This window comes from Lacerta agilis, chromosome 12 (assembly GCF_009819535.1).
Source record: "Lacerta agilis isolate rLacAgi1 chromosome 12, rLacAgi1.pri, whole genome shotgun sequence".
Lineage (NCBI taxonomy): Eukaryota > Metazoa > Chordata > Lepidosauria > Squamata > Lacertidae > Lacerta > Lacerta agilis.
In genome coordinates, this window is record NC_046323.1 from 9,309,000 (window position 1) to 9,328,366 (window position 19,367).

The following is a 19,367-nucleotide window of genomic DNA, read 5'->3' on the forward strand; positions in this document are numbered from 1 at the left end:
CTGACAATACATTTGAATGGTAACATTCTCTCTCCTACAAACTGGCACTTTGAATTCCAGCAGGGGCCCTAATTTGACCCACTGTCTGTTTTCTCCAAATCACATGTACATGCCCTATATAGTTAACTTGATTATCTACTGTAAAAAATAATTATTATATACCACTCACTCATATGAAATATCAACCCAACAATATATACAATACAATAAAATGTAAGATGCATAAAATCAATACAAAATGCCGGCTCATTTTGAAAAAAAAAAGTAAACAAGTGAATAGACCTGTCTGGCATAAAAAATAATAATTCATGAGACATTTGAAAGTAAGCCGTGCCAAATCACTACCAGAAGAGTATTCCAGAGTGTGGTACCAGAAACATAAGTGCCTGGCTTCTAGTTGAGGCCATTTGGACTTCTGAAACATGGGAGATATGTGATATTGAGTGTGGAGCTGGTAAAGTTGCGGCAGCAACTGAATGGTTGGGAGCATACAGGGTGCTCTCAGTTGTTCCTTTGCAGTCAGGCCTTGCTGATCAGCTCTGACAGCAAGCAAATGACAGGTGGCCTTCGGGAAGGAGGGGATTCAGTTCCCGATCACTGATGTATCATCCAAACGCTTTCTATCCCTAAGGTGGTCAGTGGTGGAAAGCTCTTGTTGGCTTACAGGATGGCAATCATCACTGAGTGCCATCTTGTGCTAACAAATAAAACCAAAACCTTCCTTTTAAAAAGCCACTAAATGTTTTTTGTGCCATTCTTGCTCCTTCCACTGTATAACAACCTGTGAAGTAGATTGGAATGAGAAGTAGCAGCTATCCCAAGATCACCCAGTGAGCTTCATGGCTGGTGGTGATCTGTACCTGGATCCTGCTGCTCTACACTGAATTTTCCCAAGACGTTTTCTTCCCCCACCCCCACTAGGCTGGTCAAGGTTTCACATGATTCTACCGTGTCCTCTTTTTCTCATAGCTTTTGCATTAATGCTTTCCATAAGGGTTTCAGCAGTGTCTTTTTGGTCATGATATAGTGAGAATTGGAAATCTGTTCTTTCCAGTCATGACAATAGCAGACGACTAAAGAGCTCTTCTGAAAGAGCTGCTCAAACTTGTGCTGCAATCATGTATACAAACAGTTTGCTCCTTTGTTGGAAACAGAAGAATGCATATCTGAGGGAAAGTAATACAAAATAGAGAGAACATTTACAAATAAATCACTGCTAAGTTCTTGAATAGAGGTCCATGTAGTAAATAGTGGGAAACATACCACATTTTTCGCTCCATAGGACGCTCCGGACCATAGGGCGCACCTCGTTTTTAGAGGAGGAAACCAGAAAAAAAATATTTTTCTGGTTTTCCTCCTCTAAAACCCATGGTTGTTTTTTTTTTTTAGAATCAGCTCAAGGTTTTGCAGCTTTTTTTTTTGCAAAGGGAAAAGCCCTGCTTTTTGAGGATGAGTTCAGATTTGTGCAGCTTTTGTAAAGGGGGGAAAGCATTGCTTACAAACCAGTAAGCAACAGTACAAACCAGTACAGACCAGTAAGCACCAGCAGGTAATAGGAAGCAAGAGGAAAGCAAACCAGTAAGCACCAGTACAAACCAGTACAGACCAGTAAGCACCAGTACGCACCAGCAAGTAATAGGAAGCAAGAGGAAAGCGAACCAGTACAAACCAGTAAGCACCAGTACAAACCAGTACGCACCAGTACAGACCAGTAAGCACCAGCAGGTAATAGGAAGCAAGAGGAAAGCAAACCAGTAAGCACCAGTACAAACCAGTACAGACCAGTAAGCACCAATACAAACCAGTACAGACCAGCAAGTAATAGGAAGCAAGAGGAAAGCGAACCAGTACAAACCAGTACGCACCAGTACAGACCAGTAAGCACCAGTACGCACCAGCAAGTAATAGGAAGCAAGAGGAAAGCGAACCAGTACAAACCAGTAAGCACCAGTACAAACCAGTACGCACCAGTACAGACCAGTAAGCACCAGCAGGTAATAGGAAGCAAGAGGAAAGCAAACCAGTACAAACCAGTAAGTACCAGTACAGACCAGTAGGCACCAGCAAGTAATAGAAAGCAAAAGGAAAGCAAACCAGAACAAACCAGTAAGCACCAGTAGGTAATAGGAAGCAAAAAGAAAGCAAACCAGTAAGCACCAGCAAGTAATAGAAAGCAAGGGGAAAAGTAACGGCCCCAAATGGCTGAAAACCTCAATTTCCCAGGATCCTCAATTTCCCAGGATCCTACTGTGCAAGGGGCCTGGGCGGGGCAGGAAGGGAGCTAGCTCCCTTATCTCCCTCCCCTATCTCCTGCAATCAACTGTTGAGCGGGTTCCTTTTAACACTCTCTTCCCCTCTTGTTAGCCTTTAGCTCTTTCTAAAACAGAAAAAGCAGGATCTGCCTTTCCCCCCAGGCTCCAGGGACCATGCATTCGCTCCATAAGACGCACAGACATTTCCCCTTACTTTTTAGGAGGAAAAAAGTGTGTCTTATGGAGCAAAAAATACGGTATACCGTGTTTCCCCTTTTTTTAAGACGTAGTCATAAAGTAAGCCAGAGCAGGGTTTTTTCACAGTTGTGAAAAATAAGCTGTACCCTGAAAATAAGCCGTAGTGCCACCATAGTCCCCATCGCCGCCTCAGCCACTCCTACTTGTTCATGATGCATAGGGAGACAGCGAGTGAGAGCTACGGGGGTGGGTAGACACTCGCCCGAGTCCTGCCCTGCCTGTTCCTGGCGCACAGGGAGATAGCGTGCCGGGGGGGGGGGGGGAGCCTCTCGCCTGAGTCCTGCCCCGGCTGTTCCTTTTTAATCAATATTTATTACCAGTAATAAAAATAAGACATCCCCTGAAAATAAGTCACCCTGTGTTTTTTTTTGGGGGGGGGGATATAAGACGGTGTCTTAAAATAGGGGAAACACTGTAAAACTTTCGCTTATAATCAAATGTGTACTTTAAGTGTAACTTCAGAATGCTTAAAGGCTACTGATAAAGGTAAAGGTACCCCTGACCGTTAGGTCCAGTCGCAGATGACTCTAGGGTTGCGGCGCTCATCTCGCTCTATAGGCCAAGGGAGCCAGTGTTTGTCTGCAGACAGCTTCCAGGTCATGTGGCCAACATGACTTAAGCCGCTTCTGGCGAACCAGAGCAGCGCATGGAAACGCCATTTACCTTCCTGCCGGAGCAGTACCTATTTATCTACTTGCACTTTGACGTGCTTTTGCTAGGTGGGCAAGAGCTGGGACCGAGCAACAGGAGCTCACCCCGCTGCGGGGATTCGAACCGCCAACCTTTTGATCGGCAAGCCCTAGGCTCTGTGGTTTAGACCACAGTGTCACCCACGTCCTTAAAGGCTACTGATACTTACCCTTTCTCACCCCCCGCCTCTCGCAAGGGCAGGCACAGGATCTGTGGTTCGGAGACGCACTGCACCTCTCCCAACTGCGGCTCCTATGCCTGCTCTTGTGAGTGGCAGCAGAGGAATGAGCAGCCCAAAAGGGCTGCATTCGGGCTGCTCGTTCCTACTCCTCCACAGCGGCAAAGGCGGAGGAAGGAGCAGCCTGAAAGGGCTCCTTTCGGGCTGCTCACTCCTCTACCACTCCAGCCCACCAGGAGGTTTGTGGTGTGGTGAACCAGCTTATACTCAATTCAAAAAGCTTTCCCTTTTTTGTAGTAAAATTAGGTGCCTCAACTTATATTCTGGTCGGCTTATATTCAAGTATATAGGTATATCTTAAATTTTCCATAAATGTGCAGCCTAAAAAGGTAAGGGGGGCAGTATACGAAATAAAGGGATAGAGATAGACAAAGCTTTTATCATCCTTTCATTTTAAACTGACGGAGAACGCATTCTGTTTATAATTCTTGGTATACAATTCTACTGGGTCATGGGAAGGATTGGTTGTGGTGGACAAAGCAACAGGCTTACACAGGAGCAGTGGGGGCGGGGCAGACCTCCACCCACAGAGAGAGAGCTCTGCAAAATCTTAGTCTCTGGTATAACCATCCCAGGGACTATAGGATAGCACCCTTAAAATTCAGTACCCTTAAAATGCAGTAATTATTCAGCTAGAATGCATTTGCTTTAATCCAGTGTTAATTTCTGTTTAACTGTCATAATCTTGAGAAAATTATTGATTAAAAATGTCCCATTTAATCATAGGCAGCATGGATTACAATCTCAGAAGGAATATCATTCAGTTAGTTAGTATATTGAAAGCATTCATAATGTAATGTAATATAAAATACATACTGTATCAAAACAAATGCTGAACCTTCACATTTCAGGCACCCGGAAACTTTGTGGCACCTTCTTATATTTATTTCAGTTGTTGATGTCTTAAACTATTACATTTAGAGAGAATATATCTTTTTTTAAAAAATTCTTAGAATTCACATCTGGAAGTAAAAAATGCAAACATGCATATTTGGGTGTAGCTTCAGTGTGGGGTGCACATCTTTGAAATGCATATTTGCTTTGTAAGAAATCAGAACATGATTTATTGTTGCCCTAGAATTTGGGCTTAATCCCCATTGTGCACCGAAGGAGTGAAAAACAGACACCTGTACATGCCAGCTTCCCCCTCTGCTTTCTTTGCTTCAATTGAGATCAAGTGCTTTCCCTGCCTGTAAAGAGAGAGCATGCATTTAATAATATTTGTACTTAGAAGTAATGATATATAACAGTAAATAATAAAACACAGAACTCTGTGTTTCTAAGGCTTGTTGAAACTATTTTCTTGTTGAATAAAGAAAAAAAGCATGCTGAGAATGGTTCTGCTCTCTTTCCCTAGAGGGTATGTGTGACAGAGGGAGATGGGTTATGAAATTGGCATTCATAGCCTTCTTCCAAATGTGCATGGTTTCATCCTGATAAGAAAATGCAGCAGATTGCTGTGAATACAAGTTTAGAGGTGATATTCCTCTGAGTACTGGATACTGGGCACAAACAATAGATCACTATCACATTCCTACTCTGTGAGTGTCCAAAGACATTTGACAGATTGCTTTTGAAAGTAGGATGATGGACCTTGGACTGATACTATGAGGTATGCATGGTTCTATTCCCACCCACCCTAATCATGCCAAGGTAGCATATGATCCACCATTTTTTTTGCAAATGAGGAACCTGGTAAGTCGTGGCTTCCAGTTACAGGGAAGAATCTAAACTTGTTCAGCTGAACATGCTTAGAATCCTCCGCCAGACATTCAGTGGTTCAAAGCAATGCTTCAGAATTAGATGAACTAGGTCAGACTTTAAAAAACAACAACAAAAACCTGATCAAGTAATGCATTCTGGATACAGGAGCTGGCGCACAATGCCCTTGGTTGGAGTGCATGTTTCCTTAAAGTATGTGGGAAAAGTTTCTCCCTGTGTGGTGTTGCTGTTTCCCCTCCCTTCCTGTGAGGCAGAATGCGGCTTGCTACAACTGGTTGTAGAATGTGAATGAGCTCAAAAGTCCCACTCCCTTTTTTGTTTGTTTGTTTGCAAGAGATCTAAAGTTCCTTGCTGTATGGGTGAGGTTCTCCCCTTTCTTGCTTTTGGGTGCTTAACACTCTGCACATTTGAGATGCCATAAAGTTTTGTGGACCTGCATCTAAATTTTAAACTTAGGTTTGTTTCAGTGCTATTAAATTACCATGGCTTCGCTTAGGAAACCATTGGAATGAGTTTTTGGTGAGAGATTTGTGGTTCCTTGTAGGCTTCTGTGTTCCCATGGTTCTTTTGGAGGAAACCATGCTAGTAAAGCCAATGTACATGAGCAGTTTCTGGGTATTTCCTACAGAGTCATCCAGCTATACTGGAACAACTTGAGCAGTGGTAATGCGTGGACTTAGCTTTAAAATTTCCTGTTTTTGTTAGTCACTCACTGAAAACAATAGTTTAGAAATGCAGGTTTGAACAGATCATGTTTGTAGGGGGGGGAGTCATCACTAAATTTATTATCACAAGGCACGTAGAAACTTTTAGTGACTTAGCTTGAGTTGTATGCATGCATAGTAAATATATAATTATATGATAAAATAAGTGAGGACTGGTAGAGAGCTTTTGAAAAAGTAAGAGTTATGCTCTCGCAAAGTGAAGCCCAGCTTTAATTATAAAACTGCTGTTTTAATGTTTCTCTTTTCTCTAGTGTTCACCGTGGCCTGATACATCTACTGCATTTGTGAACAGTAGCCCTACCCCAACTCCGACGTTTGCCTCTACTCCACATAGTACTACTTACAGTGTCCCAGACAGGTATGCTTCTCTTCTAGCATGACATATCTTAAAATCAAGATTAAGACTGAAAAGAATGATGCTGTGGAACTTGTATGTGATTTCCTTGTGTTTAATTATCTCTCTTGGGATAATCAGATTACAAGAAATTATAATACAAAGCCCAAAGCTTTACAGAATGGAAGAGACAAGTTAACCCTTGTCAACATTCCTAGCTTAGTAGTGCAACAGGGGATATTGTGTTGTCTCCTGCTTTTAGTGGGACGTTCTCCTTTTTTCATGCTGGCCATTGAAAAGTCTGCTGCTATTTTATATTGTTTTGATTAAGGTGTTTCATGTATTGTTCTTTTAGTGTATATTTCTTTTGTCTTAACATAAATATTGTTTGCAACTTTGGAAGCCTTTGGACTAAAAAGTGGTATGTAAACAGACCATATCATTCAGTCTCCATTGTAGACTATTGGGGCTGGGGGGAACTTGTACTTTGTCACAGGCAGTAAAATGTCCTTTACCAACCCTGTTCTAAGTACAGGATAAGGAGAAACAGCCCAGGTCTGTATTGCGACAATATTTTGTGGTTTTCAGTCTGGAAGCTGAATCATATTGCAAGTATGTGGCACTGCTATATTGTATTGTCTAGAGAGGTTAGTGTAAAATTCTGCAAATAAGACATCACAAATGTACCTGTTATAAAATTGCTGGTCATTCTCTTCTAGCAGTTCAGTGCAGGAGGTGCTGACAGACAAATGCACTTTAAAACAGCACATGCACTGGAGATGGTTCCTAGTTGGAATTCTAGCACTGAACTCCCAAACTGCTTTGTTAAATTTATGAAGTTCCATCCTAGCCTGAGTTTGCAGTGGGAAGTTTGCTGACAGGAACATACTTGAGAGGAGTGCCTCTGTATCACAGCCCTATAGCTTCAAAAAATACAAGTAAAATAATCATGGCATCTTCCTTTCCGCATCCTTCCCTGTCTAGCAATTCATCATCTCCAAATCACCAAGGAGATGGAATTCCTCAAGTATCGGGAGAGGTAAGTGCTACCAGGAATCCCTCATACCGTGTAGATAGAATGCATTGCTCCTTGGTATTCTAAGGAAATGTGGGGTTGATGAAATGGGCTGGACAAAGATCGGAACACAAGTGGTGGAAATCTCACTCCAAAGCTGAGATAGAAAGCTGATACATTGTGTCTATCACATGGCCTTGAAGGCAGAGACATAACAGTTGACTGCATCCATTGCATCCACAAGGAGTCAGCTCCAGAGTTCCATGTTGTCTGGGGACTTGTTACCCCAGTTTTTTGGGGCAGACCCCTGGAGCACACAGTGCCTAGCTGCAAGACAACTGAAGGACAAGGTTGCTCCAATTTGGAGTGATTTAGATGCCGCTGTCACAGCAAATCCAGCCCAGTTGCCCAACACTTTGTCTGGTCCAGTGTTACGGGATCAGCTCCAGTCAGTGCAGCCTGATAGGGACTGGATCCTTAAAGTGATGCATCTGGCCATGTGCAGTCTTAGATCACTGCTCTTCCTGGCCAGGGTAGAATAGCCAGGTGTGTCCAGGATGTTATGAAAGCATTGTTGCCTGATTGGGTTCTGCCATCTGCCCTTAAAAAGGCAATGGTGTAGCTGATCCTTAAAAAATCCAACCCTGGACGCAATGGTGTGTAATAATTAAAGTCAATTGCCAGCCATCCTCTCGGGAAGGTTTTTGGAGAGAGTGGTGGCGAAGAAACTGCAAGTGTTCCTGGATTTTGTTTTATTGGTTATAATGAGTATTCATACTGCTTTAAATGGTTTTATTGTTTCACAGCACCCAGATATTTTATGATATAATGGTATGGAAATACTTTTAGAAAGAAAATATTGTATTTTAAAAGCCTAAGAGTGCATATTACCATATAAAATGTAGATTTAAGCAATTTTTTGTTTTCCCCCAGCAACTTCATCCATCGGCCACAATCCAAGAAGCCCAACAATGGTTGCTTAAACATAGATTTTCCACTTACACAAGGCTGTTTTCAAATTTCTCAGGTACTTACAAGATCAACTTTTAGGTTTGCTTGTTTTTCCAGGTAGATCTTCTTCCCATGGGACTTCATGTATTCCTGATATATAAGTCAAGTGAGCAATATAGATTTAACAGACAACTTTGCTAGTTATTGGAAATTAAACCCGTTTTCTTTTTTTCCTTGTCAGTTTTTTCCAGCATTTTTTATGGTTTTTATTGATACACTTGCAGCATCGCTTCTTCACTATAATCTTAAGAACTGCCTTGCTGGGTCAAGCCAAGGGTTCATCCCATTTCCAACAGTTACTTCTGGGAAGTCCAGAAACAAGTTGTGCAGTTAGCATCTTTCTCCTATTTTCCTCCAGCAGTAAATGAATATTTCCTCTGAAGCATGGAGGTTTAAACCAAGAAGACAATAAGTGTCCTTCATGAAATTGTCTTACCCCCTTTTAAAACATATGTGCCACTGGGAAGTTTTGGAAATTAACTATGTTTGATGTACTTTCCTCTGTCCTGTATTTGTTGTTGATCTATTTAATTGGGTGAGACTTCTCATATGAGAGTAGGAAAAACATCACATCACACTCAAGTATGTCAGGGTGGGAAATGGAACCAAACTCTGAACCAAGCATGACTGATAGCAAAGGATGATGGGAGTTGTAGTCTAGCAGCATATGGAGGGGTCACAGGTTGTCCAGCTGTGCTCTACACAGTGAATAATTTTTAGTACTTCCACCATGTCTTCCCTTAGTTATCATCTTCTCAAAATCTCCCAAGGCTTCCTTTGTGGGGAAAGTCCTCCAAGACTTGATTATTTCTGTACAATATCTCTTTTGGGATGCGCTATATGTGGTGTTCCAGATATGGCTGTTATTTACATAAAAACATGATATTGGAAGTCTTATTTTTAGCCCCTTTCCTAATTATCCACAAGTTGGAATTTTCCTTTTTCCACCACCACTGGAAACTGATCCCAAGATCTTCCCAAGGAAATTGAGAGCCAGTGTGGTGTAGTGGTTAAGAGCAGTGGACTCGTAATCTGGTGAACCGGGTTCGATTCCCCGCTCCTCCACATGCAGCTGCTCGGTGACCTTGAGCTAGTCACACTTCTGTCTGAAGTCTCAGCCTCACTCACCTCACAGAGTGTTTGTTGTGGGAGAGGAGGGGAAAGGAGATTGATGTTTCACTTTCTGAATAATCTTGTCATCTGCAAAGTTTACCATCTTGCTGCTCACTCCTGTTGCCATGACCAACCTAATAGCAACAGTTGCAGCATGATACAATTTGGATTCTTTTGTACCAAAACTTATCTGATTGTCTGCCTTCACTGTGGATTTATCAATGCATGTTTCCTTAGGCTACTAGGTGACTTGTGAGTCAGAATTCCTCCCTGCCAAATAATATGCTGAAGGTGAACTTCCTGCCTCCTTTCATGCTTAGTCACTGATCAAGCATGTCTTTGGAATGCACACTCGTTGAGAGTAAAGTGAGATGCTGTGGATAGTGAAAATAGTGCAGGTTGTTGTTGTTATAGCCTCCTCTTGTTGTTGCTACCCCAGTCATTATTGTGTAGAGGCATAATTAGAACCTTAACACCTTCCTTTGAATCTGGAGAAAGGAGAGAAAACACAGCAGCTTCAGTCTCGGCCCTAAAACAGTTGCTATCCCAAGTGGCAGCAGCAAGACAAGAGGTAAACAACACAGAACCGTAACCTGAGAAACAGATGTCACAGTTGAGACCAAAGCAGAGAAGTTGGAGAAGAGAAAACATAGCCCAAAGGGAAAACTAGGAAGTTTAATACTTCTCCTCCCTTAACCATTTTAAATGTTAATTGAAAGTTTTGGGGAGCTTTCCTAAATGTTGGTTGCTACCCGAGGAGGCTACCTATAAGGAGTCTTGAGATTTGTTGACAGAAAACTGTTAATTGAAAATGCTCTGTGGATATCACAAATTATTAGGGGCTGGCGGGGGGGGGATCCTTGGTAGATTTGAATATGCATTGCTGAGGCTTGGGTGGGTGAACAGGATGGAGCTGGTCTCACCCAGCTGTGCCCACCTGAGTACTCTGTGCAGCATCAGGGTGAACTTGAGAGTTGAGGAGGGGGTCTATAGTGAATCCATCTCTCTCCAGGCTCTCTGTCCAGTTGGGGGGGCAGGATCTAGAGCAGGGGTCAGCAACCTTTTTCAGCCGTGGGCCAGTCCACCGTCCCTCAGACCATGTGGTGGGCTGGACTATATTTTGAAGAAAAAAACTGAACAAATTCCTATGCCCCACAAATAACCTTGAGGTGCATTTTAAATAAAAGCACACATTCTACTCATGTAAAACCACGCTGATTCCCGGACCATCTGCGGCCAGATTGAGGCCTTAGGTTGTCTACCCTTGATCTAGAGTGTGTGTTCTTGGCACCCTGACAACCCTGTGATCTTTGAAGGGTGGTGTAGAAATTTAATAAATAAGAATAAGAATATGAATGAAGTGAATGAAGTCCCTGAATGCCACAAAACTTGTCCTGCCAGAATTGGAAGGTTGAGCATACCTCCTTTCAGCTAAATGTTTTGCATAGAGAGGCCCTAAAGCATTTGTTGCGATGCACTTTAAGCAACAGTGGCATATTACAACTACGCATTCTGATCTATATATTATATAGATGCTATTCTGCTTTTTTTCTGCAGGTGCTGATTTACTGAAGCTTACAAGAGAGGATCTGGTACAAATCTGTGGTCCAGCTGATGGAATTCGGCTTTACAATGCACTTAAATCAAGGTAAATATTATCCCTGTGCCAACTCTGCTTGCATCAGTTTTGTACGAAAGTATGTTTTAGACTAGAGGGATTTGGGAGATATTAATTTAGATTTTCGATTGGCATATGCCTGTGTGAGCTCATGCAGGAGTTGGAAGTACTGTGCTCAAAAGAAGAATGTTTTGTTGTACACCTTCAGGGCAGGCCACAGATATGATGCAGGCACTGATGAGCTCAAAGGTAGACTGTAAGACTGGTAGCAATGCAGTTGGGCAGTACTGATTTCTTGAAGACGGATGGGTTTGTTGCCAAGAGACAAATCTTCTCATTTAGGTGAGCTATAACCAACCTAAAGTTCTTGAGGTCATGGCTACTAAATATTAACAATTGCAGATTTCTAACTATGAATTAAGCTGGCATAATAGATTATGTTAACTTGCTGTTACTTCTGTTACTCAAGTAGTTATATTACAAAATTGCACCATACACCAGTATCCTAATTGCTTTAATTTAAGTTTGAAGATTAATTCACCACCATTAGACAATCTCAGTGGTTCTGAGATGAGTCATCAGACTAAACAATCTTTGATAGTTTGCCTCAAATGTGAAGTAGTTTGTAAAGAAATAAGTAGTGTTAAAGTAACAAAACATAATGACGTACATCCATTTTATTTTGTACAGGAGTATTTATTTTCCCCCCTTACATTCCAGGTCTGTTAGGCCACGTCTAACAATCTATGTATGCCAAGAGCAATCAAGAAGTCTACAACTTGAAAGGCAGCAAGACTCAGGCAGTGGAGAGAGCAGGAATGGTGCAATATATGGTATGTGTCTGTCAGGAGCTTATTTTAGTATCAAATGTATTACTATATGGGACTATACATTGGAGGATTTATTCATCACTTACAGCCATATTTAGGACTGAAGGTTTTTTGAGTATTTATTCAGAACAAATAAAAGTTAAATTTCTACTCTGCCAGTGTGAGTAGTCTATAATGGACAGAACTATTGGAGCTTCCACAGTACAGAGAACTGGTGTACACTTTATGTGACCTAATACACACAAAAAACTGGTGAGGATAAACCACTTGCAAGCACCGAAGAGTGGGGTAAAGTTACAGATAGAGTCTATCATTTGACATGCCGAGAACAAATCATACCAGATCGGCAGTAACTGCTCCCATTTTTTATGTAGGTTGGTTAGTAAAACAGAAGTGTAAAGTTGACATAGACTAAATGTACACATGTCTTTATAACTTGTCCCACAATGCAGCCTTCTTAAAAGGAACTGCTGTTAACAGATGGGGCTTGGATTTGTAGGATCTACATTCAGCTGAAGTGTGGTAGGATTCTATAAGGGTTCCCAGATGTGATGCTATTTAACATTTTCATGAATGAGCTACGCAAAGGGCTCAAATTTGAAGATAACAAAACTGAGGAAATTGCAAACGCTAGAGGAAAGGCTAAATTTTTAGCATCATCTTGATATGAATGTTAAGTAAAATGCAGCTTAACAGGGACAAATGGAAAGTGCTACATGAAAGGATGAACCGAGTGTGATGGTTTAAGGGCTGCATCTATTTAAATCTTATTTGTCTGGGTGAACAGGATCTCAACTGCTTGCAGCAACTAGAAACCATAGCAACTGCTATGCTCTGTGAAGTGGCACTGGAAATACCTCGTTGCGGGATGATGTGTGTCCCTTACATAGACACTGTATGCTGCCCCTCTGGCTACGTGGAACTCATTCAGAGGACCGTGTAGACAGAACAGTTTGTCTTGACTCAGTTCCAGGAAGTTATGGGAGCCATTGATGGGTTAGGATTCTGGGCCCCGTTTAAAGGATTGGAATCGAGGTTGTGCTGAATCAAATTGAGACACCGAACATGGATGCTCAGATTTCCGTGGTGGCTGTGAACAGTTAATGCAAGTGCGCCGAGCCCCTTGAATGATATGTATGATTTGGCCGCAGTTACACACACAGTTACATCCTGTTTGGATTACCGTAACACGGTCTTTGTGGGGCTGCTTTTGGAAAGTGCTCAGCAGCTTTGACTGGCTCAAAGAGCTGCAGCCAGATTGCTGACCATATGGACTGCCTTCTTAGAACAGCTTCACTGGCTTCTGGTCTCTTTGCAGGCACAATTCAAAGCACTGTTTATGCCCTGTAAAGCCCTACATGGCATAGGTCCAAGATGTCTGAAAGACTGTATTCCCTCATGCAACCCTGCCTGAGTTTTGAACTCTTCAGGGGATGCTCTTCTCTCAGTCCTGCTACCCTCACAGGCACATTGGGTGGGGATGTGGGAAAGGACCTTCTCAGTGGCTACTCCCAGACTCTGGAATTGGCTCCTTGGATTTGTCCTCCTTTTGGGCATTGACTGTGAACTCTCAATGAAAGGGCTGGTGCTGTGTTGTTTTTATTACAATTATTTGTATGTTTTAAATATTTTATATCTGTATACAATTTTAATTCTATACATGTTTTTTTTAATTGTTTTCCCTACGTTTTTAATGATTCTTCTTTTTATCTTGAGTCCTGTCTGGGGAAAAGGCAGGTTATAAATGAATATAATTAATAATAATAATACACTGATTTGTTTCTTTTGTGAATGGCATTTTTTTTTAAAGAATAGTCTAGTAACTTTCACAAAGAAAATAGTGATGGGAAGTCTGTGCTGAAGGAACACTGTAAGAGTACTTTAAAAGATTTTTATTTTAGTTTATCATGCAATCTACTTGGAAGAAATGGCTGCCTCCGAAGTCACACGCAAACTTGCGTTGGTGTTCAATATTCCTTTGCATCAGATCAACCAGGTTTACAGACAGGGTCCTACTGGCATCCATATTCTCGTCAGTGACCAGGTAAATTAAATTGTTTTCAATATATCTCTATACTGGGCCCTCGGGTGAAGGGTTTGCATGTTGTTCATAGTAGCCACCCATACTCCAGGTCCATGCTGTCAGAATGGAAACAATTCAAATTTGTTTTTGAGGTCATTCTTGAACCTCCCGCAAGCTTTATTTTTTAAATAATCTCTAGAGTTCATGATGCCTTGTTTCTGTGCTTGTTTAAATTATAGCATATGTCAGACACAAGGTTGTGATTTAAAGATTACATCTAATTAACCAGGACTTTTAACTATGCAGTTCTCACCATTTATTCTATGAAATCTGATTTTGGTCTATTAGATCCCTCCCCCCCTCTCAGTTGATGTGTTGAGGGGGGCATTTCTAATTATACTATCCCAAACTATGCTGACAGTGAATTTTAAATGGGAGAAACGCCAGAATACCAGTAAATCATAATTTGTGTATCTGCAGCAGGGAGAGGTGGAAAATATTGCTCATTTTATTACATATTGCTGCTGGGGACACATTTCTCAAAGGAATTCTCCACTTTCCTTTTTGAACAACAGGGAGAAATATCTGTTGTTTGTTGATGGATGGGGATACATGATTTCTGCATTTGCCTTACTAGCACAATGGATCAAACACCATTTCTGTGTGCTGGGGACAACCCATGCTAAAATGTACTTCAGTTCTGTTTATATTTTTATTATGGTCAATGGCTTCTAAGGGATTATTTTTAATGAGCAGTGGGTTAGAAATCTTAGTATTGTTTATTCATAAACTCATCAATTTTTCTGCTTTCCCCCCATTAACCCCCTATGGCTCCCCTTTCCAACCGCATTTCTGAAGCCACTTTGTAACTTCTGTTTTCTGTGGCTTTGCTTTGTGCCAGTTTTCACCTTCACACACACACCCCATGTCTGTGCCTCCACCACCACCTTTTCTGGAACCCCCTGCCATTTAATACAGATCACCACATGGTAACCTTCTGTATGTCCTTCCCACACCTTGCAGCTACGAAGCACCCTTTCAATTTCCACCCAATTATGCAACCACCATCCCCTCCTGTTCTGCAGGCCCATTAATGCCCCTTTTATCTTCACCCCCGTTGCTATGCCACCTAATCACTCCTGCTTTGCAACCCTCTTTTTTCAACTCTGACTTGCACACAGACCCTCCCCATTTCCATGCTTCATCCTCTCTCTTGTTCTGCAGCCCCATTGATGCCCATTGCACATGCCGATATATAGTACTGTAGCTTTAAGATAGAATTTCAAGACCAAGCCTGCCAGTTAGCTTGTTCGGTTAAAGGTTCAGTTCAGTTGATGGCTGTTGTACATAGGAGTGTTCGCTTGTTAATGAAATATCTCTTTTAAATTACACTGAACCTGGAACTTCATGTTGAAGACAGAGGAGTAAAATACATTGTGTGAGCATATGGAATATTTGAGGGCTCTGCACCTGTTATTTCTCGCATGGTACAGTCAAGGGATGGAAGTTGAAGATGAATGAAAAGGCAGAAATGGATGCTTTAAACAACAGCAGAAATTTAAGTAAAGCAGGGGATTGAGAGACGACAAATATTCAAGCATGGTCTGCACAATTATATTCTTACGTTTGTAGAGCTATAAAGACCAAGACACCCACACATCACTGTCACTCATCACTGAGCACAGTAGTGTTTTATTTTTTAAAAAAATACCATGCAAACATAATAGTGGCACTTTTTTACTAGAGCAGCAGTATTAAAATGAGGAGTGTGAACACAGGCTCAGGTTGCTGCTCATAAAACAGCTTGGCTCTCCTTGTGGCAATTTTGGGTGATGCATGAAACTTTGGTACACTGCTATGCATGTTGCCAGCATGTAGCTTCATTTAATTGTCTTTCTTCCTAGATGGTTCAAAACTTTGAAGATGAAAGCTGCTTCTTAGTTACCACAATAAAAGGTATGCCAATAATAATGGACAAAGCCCAGTATTGAAAATGATACCCTTAGCTTATTTTTTTTTTAAACTGCCTATTTGATGCACTGGCTTCCCTGCATTTTTTACTTATAAGTAGTTTTTGTAGTACGTTAAAGCTGACTTGCATTTAAATGTTTTACATTCAGTTTGTTTTTAAATACCTTACATTATTTGTGTTCTAAAAATGTTTTCTTTCAATCACTCTGTATACTGCTATTTAGATATCTTTCAGTAAAAGAAAAAGGAACTAAAACTACTAAAGTTACACTTGAAAAATGTTTTCAAAGTAATTTTTGCTGATAAATTTTCTTTCCAGAATTGTGTGATACTTAGGCATAAGAACTTATGACATCTGTCTTTGTAGAGTAGAACGGAAAGAGTCCTGATTTCAAGGTCTTATGGAACCCATAGTTTAGCATGTCCAATGAGCCCTAGAAAATACTTTTAATATCTTTTTATATTCATGTGCTATCATTTAAAATTTTATTATAAATTGAAATAATGGCTCTTTTTGAATGTTATCTACAGCTGAAAATGGCGAAGGCTTCCATATAATTTTGAAGTGATGTTGCCATACAATATAATGGACTGATATTCCAGTATAGAATGAAGTCATGCTCAAGAATGACAAATAACATCGTCTCTTCAGGGATCTGACTTCACCGTATAGAATGTTTCATATTGAAAACACAAGGTGACCTTTCTAATGAGCTGTTTAGTAGATGCACTTCCCACTGCCATAGCCAAAAGTCCTCATAAGAGGTAACAATGCCAGAATAGCTAACGTACAGGCATGGAAAAAACAAAGGTGTTTGCCCTTTTTAAAATTAAGGCAAGCTATGGCCAGTAGATGCAGTTTGTAGAAGCATTACTGCTTTCCTATTACACTGTATCCAGTTTGAATGTAAACTTATTCTGGGCATTTACCTTTCTGTGCCAGTTTGTCTATTACTTGCTTGTACCTTTATGCTGATTTTATTTTTTGATGTTAGCAGAGCACATAGTAATTTGTGTGGAAATAAGTAGTAAAAATGATAGCAATCAGGTTTTGGGTCTTGAGAGTAAAGCTGTCAAAACAGCATCCTCTGTGTAAATTGTGTATAAGCGTGAATGTAAGAAGTGTAAATGTCAAAAGGTGGACTTACTGAAAGTCCTAGCCAGATGAAAATTAAGCATGCAGCAGACCGCATCATCATCAGTACCTATTTGAGAGGATAAGAAGAAATCCTGTGAGGTACAATACTTGGCTTTGTAATAGGCATGTTACAGAAAATCTGCCTATGCATCATGTCTTTTTTAGTTTTTTATAAAGCACTATTGCAGCATTTCAATGTTTCACTTTTTGAACCACACTATTATTAATAGTAGTGAGTAGGGACTTCCTCGTGGAGAAAAAGGGAATGTCACTGGCACCAAGGGACTATTCTGAAGCATTAAGCAGGAATCTACAAATCAAACATTGATTTTTGTTACCACTCTAGTTGAAAACCAGGATCTTCCCATGTGTGAACTGTTCGTTGCTTTTTTTCTCGGTGACTCTTGTGGAAAACCATAGTTACAACAGTGCCTCTTCCATACAACCAAATACTTGATTAGCAGTTGCACAACTTAATGAATGAGCTGCAAAAATGTCCTTAAATGTTGGCTGAAGAGCAGATAACTATATATGGACAGGTGCACATGTCTGCTCTGCATTAATAAAGGTTTGTGGGCGATTCAGACAGAGAATGCTGGTTGTTCCATCATAGTAGGTGGCTTGCCCCTTAATCAAATAGCTAAAATCGTAACTGATGTAGTGAATATTTGAAGGTGGGAAGAGCAGCATGTCAAATACTGTTCTTAATTTCATTCCCATTTATAATTATGCCTAGGTTAAGTCTTTATGTTAAGAATGTTGTTTCATTCCTAGAGTAGGATGAGGGCTTACTCCCCACCCCATGACCTGGACTATTCTGCACTGATGGGGAAGGAGAGTAGAGTTTGTGAGCATACTTAATTGTTTTGAGTTTTTCTTGCCTATAAATTATTTTGGTTGTACTCGGGTGTCTTCAATGGACTTGATGCATCATCTCATTTTTCTAATCTGTGGAGAATCTGAAAAATGTCACTAAATTATAAAAGCTGTACAGTAGTTTGGTTCACTTGGATTTAATTATGGCACCAGCAAATTGCTTTTTGTTTTTAAATAAGATGTATACATTTCAATTTCAGTAAAAACATTTTCCAATAACTATTGTATCTTTCCTTACTTGCAAAGCAATACTGAAGTGCAGGTGGTGCATAGATCTTTTTGTTTGGACAGAAGCTTTCCACCCCTTTTCAGCTACTCTTCATGGAGCTGTTAAAGTATGAAAACTGTTCTGAGTATGCTGTTAGAAGAAGATTGACTTGTATTAATTTCTCTTGGGGGGGGGGAGTGATTGAAACCAGTCTAGGTAGGATGCCTTTATTTAAATAGTGTACCAATTTTTTTCACTTGGATCAAGTACCTTTTTAATAACTGGAATTTCATAAACACTTTAACTTTTAAGAGTTGAACACATATCAAAACAATTTTGTTTGACAAGCTATTAGATTTTTCCCGTGCCAGCTTAAATTACCAGACAGATAGCAAATCAGACAGATATGGTCTGCAGAATATTCCTCTCTTAACAGAGAAAGAAATACATTATCCATTGTTGGCAATCAATGTAATGCATAACCTAGCTGTAAAGTAGTCTTAAGACATCAGCACCTAGTGCATTTCCAATCATACATTTTTTCCTCAATTTGATTACTACTTAGCTGAAATAAACTGATTCCTTCAATTTTCAGCGTGCTGTGAACAAAGAGTTCAGGGCATACACTGGCTATGTTAATACAGTGGTACCTTGGTTTACAACCATAATCCGTTCTGGAGGTCCGGTTGTAACCCAAGGCGCAATTTTGCCAATGGGGCCTCCCCCCCAAAAAATTGGTTGTAATCCAAAGCGGTTGCAAACCAAGGTACCACTGTATATGAATAACCCCTCACACTTGGGCATACTGCTTCTCCTCCTGGCATGGTAGTGAGAAGGTAATGAAAACTTCTAATCTCACTGCTGCACCAGGGATGTACACAAGTCCCATTCATATAACACAGCAATGGGGAATAACCAGCGCTCTAGCTGTTCTTCAATTCCAACTTTCAGCAACCATGGATCAATGGTCAGGATGCTAGAAGCTGCAATGTCTTAACATCTGGAGGACCACACATTCTCACTAATATAATATTAAACGGTTTGTGCAACATTAATTGCTTGTGTATTGAGTGAGATATCTAATATGTCAGGCAGAACTTAACCCCTGCTACTGTCTCCACCCCCATCGTTCAGCCCGGACACTGAGATCCAGCGCCGAGGGCCTTCTGGCGGTTCCCTCATTGCGAGAGGTGAGGTTACAGGGAACCAGACAGAGGGCCTTTTCGGTAGTGGTGCCCACCCTGTGGAACACGCTTCCATCAGATGTCAAAGAAATAAGCAGCTATCCTATTTTTAAAAGACATCTGAAGGCAGCCCTGTTTAGGGACGTTTTTAATATCTAACG

The 19,367-nt window shown here is 40.9% G+C and overlaps 1 protein-coding gene across 3 annotated transcripts in view; it reads left to right on the forward strand.

Annotated features, from left to right (window-relative positions):
* Positions 1 to 18,033, forward strand: part of UBP1 (upstream binding protein 1) — a 32,188-nt gene extending 14,155 nt beyond the window's left edge. For 2 of the 3 annotated variants that reach the window (XM_033166159.1, XM_033166160.1), the window contains 8 exons: positions 6,137 to 6,243; positions 7,204 to 7,258; positions 8,168 to 8,261; positions 10,916 to 11,006; positions 11,697 to 11,809; positions 13,708 to 13,850; positions 15,734 to 15,785; positions 16,332 to 18,033. In XM_033166159.1, coding sequence (XP_033022050.1) covers positions 6,137 to 6,243; positions 7,204 to 7,258; positions 8,168 to 8,261; positions 10,916 to 11,006; positions 11,697 to 11,809; positions 13,708 to 13,850; positions 15,734 to 15,785; positions 16,332 to 16,369 — 693 coding nt within the window. In that variant the 3' untranslated portion in view covers positions 16,370 to 18,033. Of the gene's footprint in view, positions 1 to 6,136; positions 6,244 to 7,203; positions 7,259 to 8,167; positions 8,262 to 10,915; positions 11,007 to 11,184; positions 11,319 to 11,696; positions 11,810 to 13,707; positions 13,851 to 15,733; positions 15,786 to 16,331 lie in introns of those variants that run through there. The other variant, XR_004427687.1, reaches the window with a different exon arrangement.
* Positions 18,034 to 19,367: the final 1,334 nt, after the last annotated feature.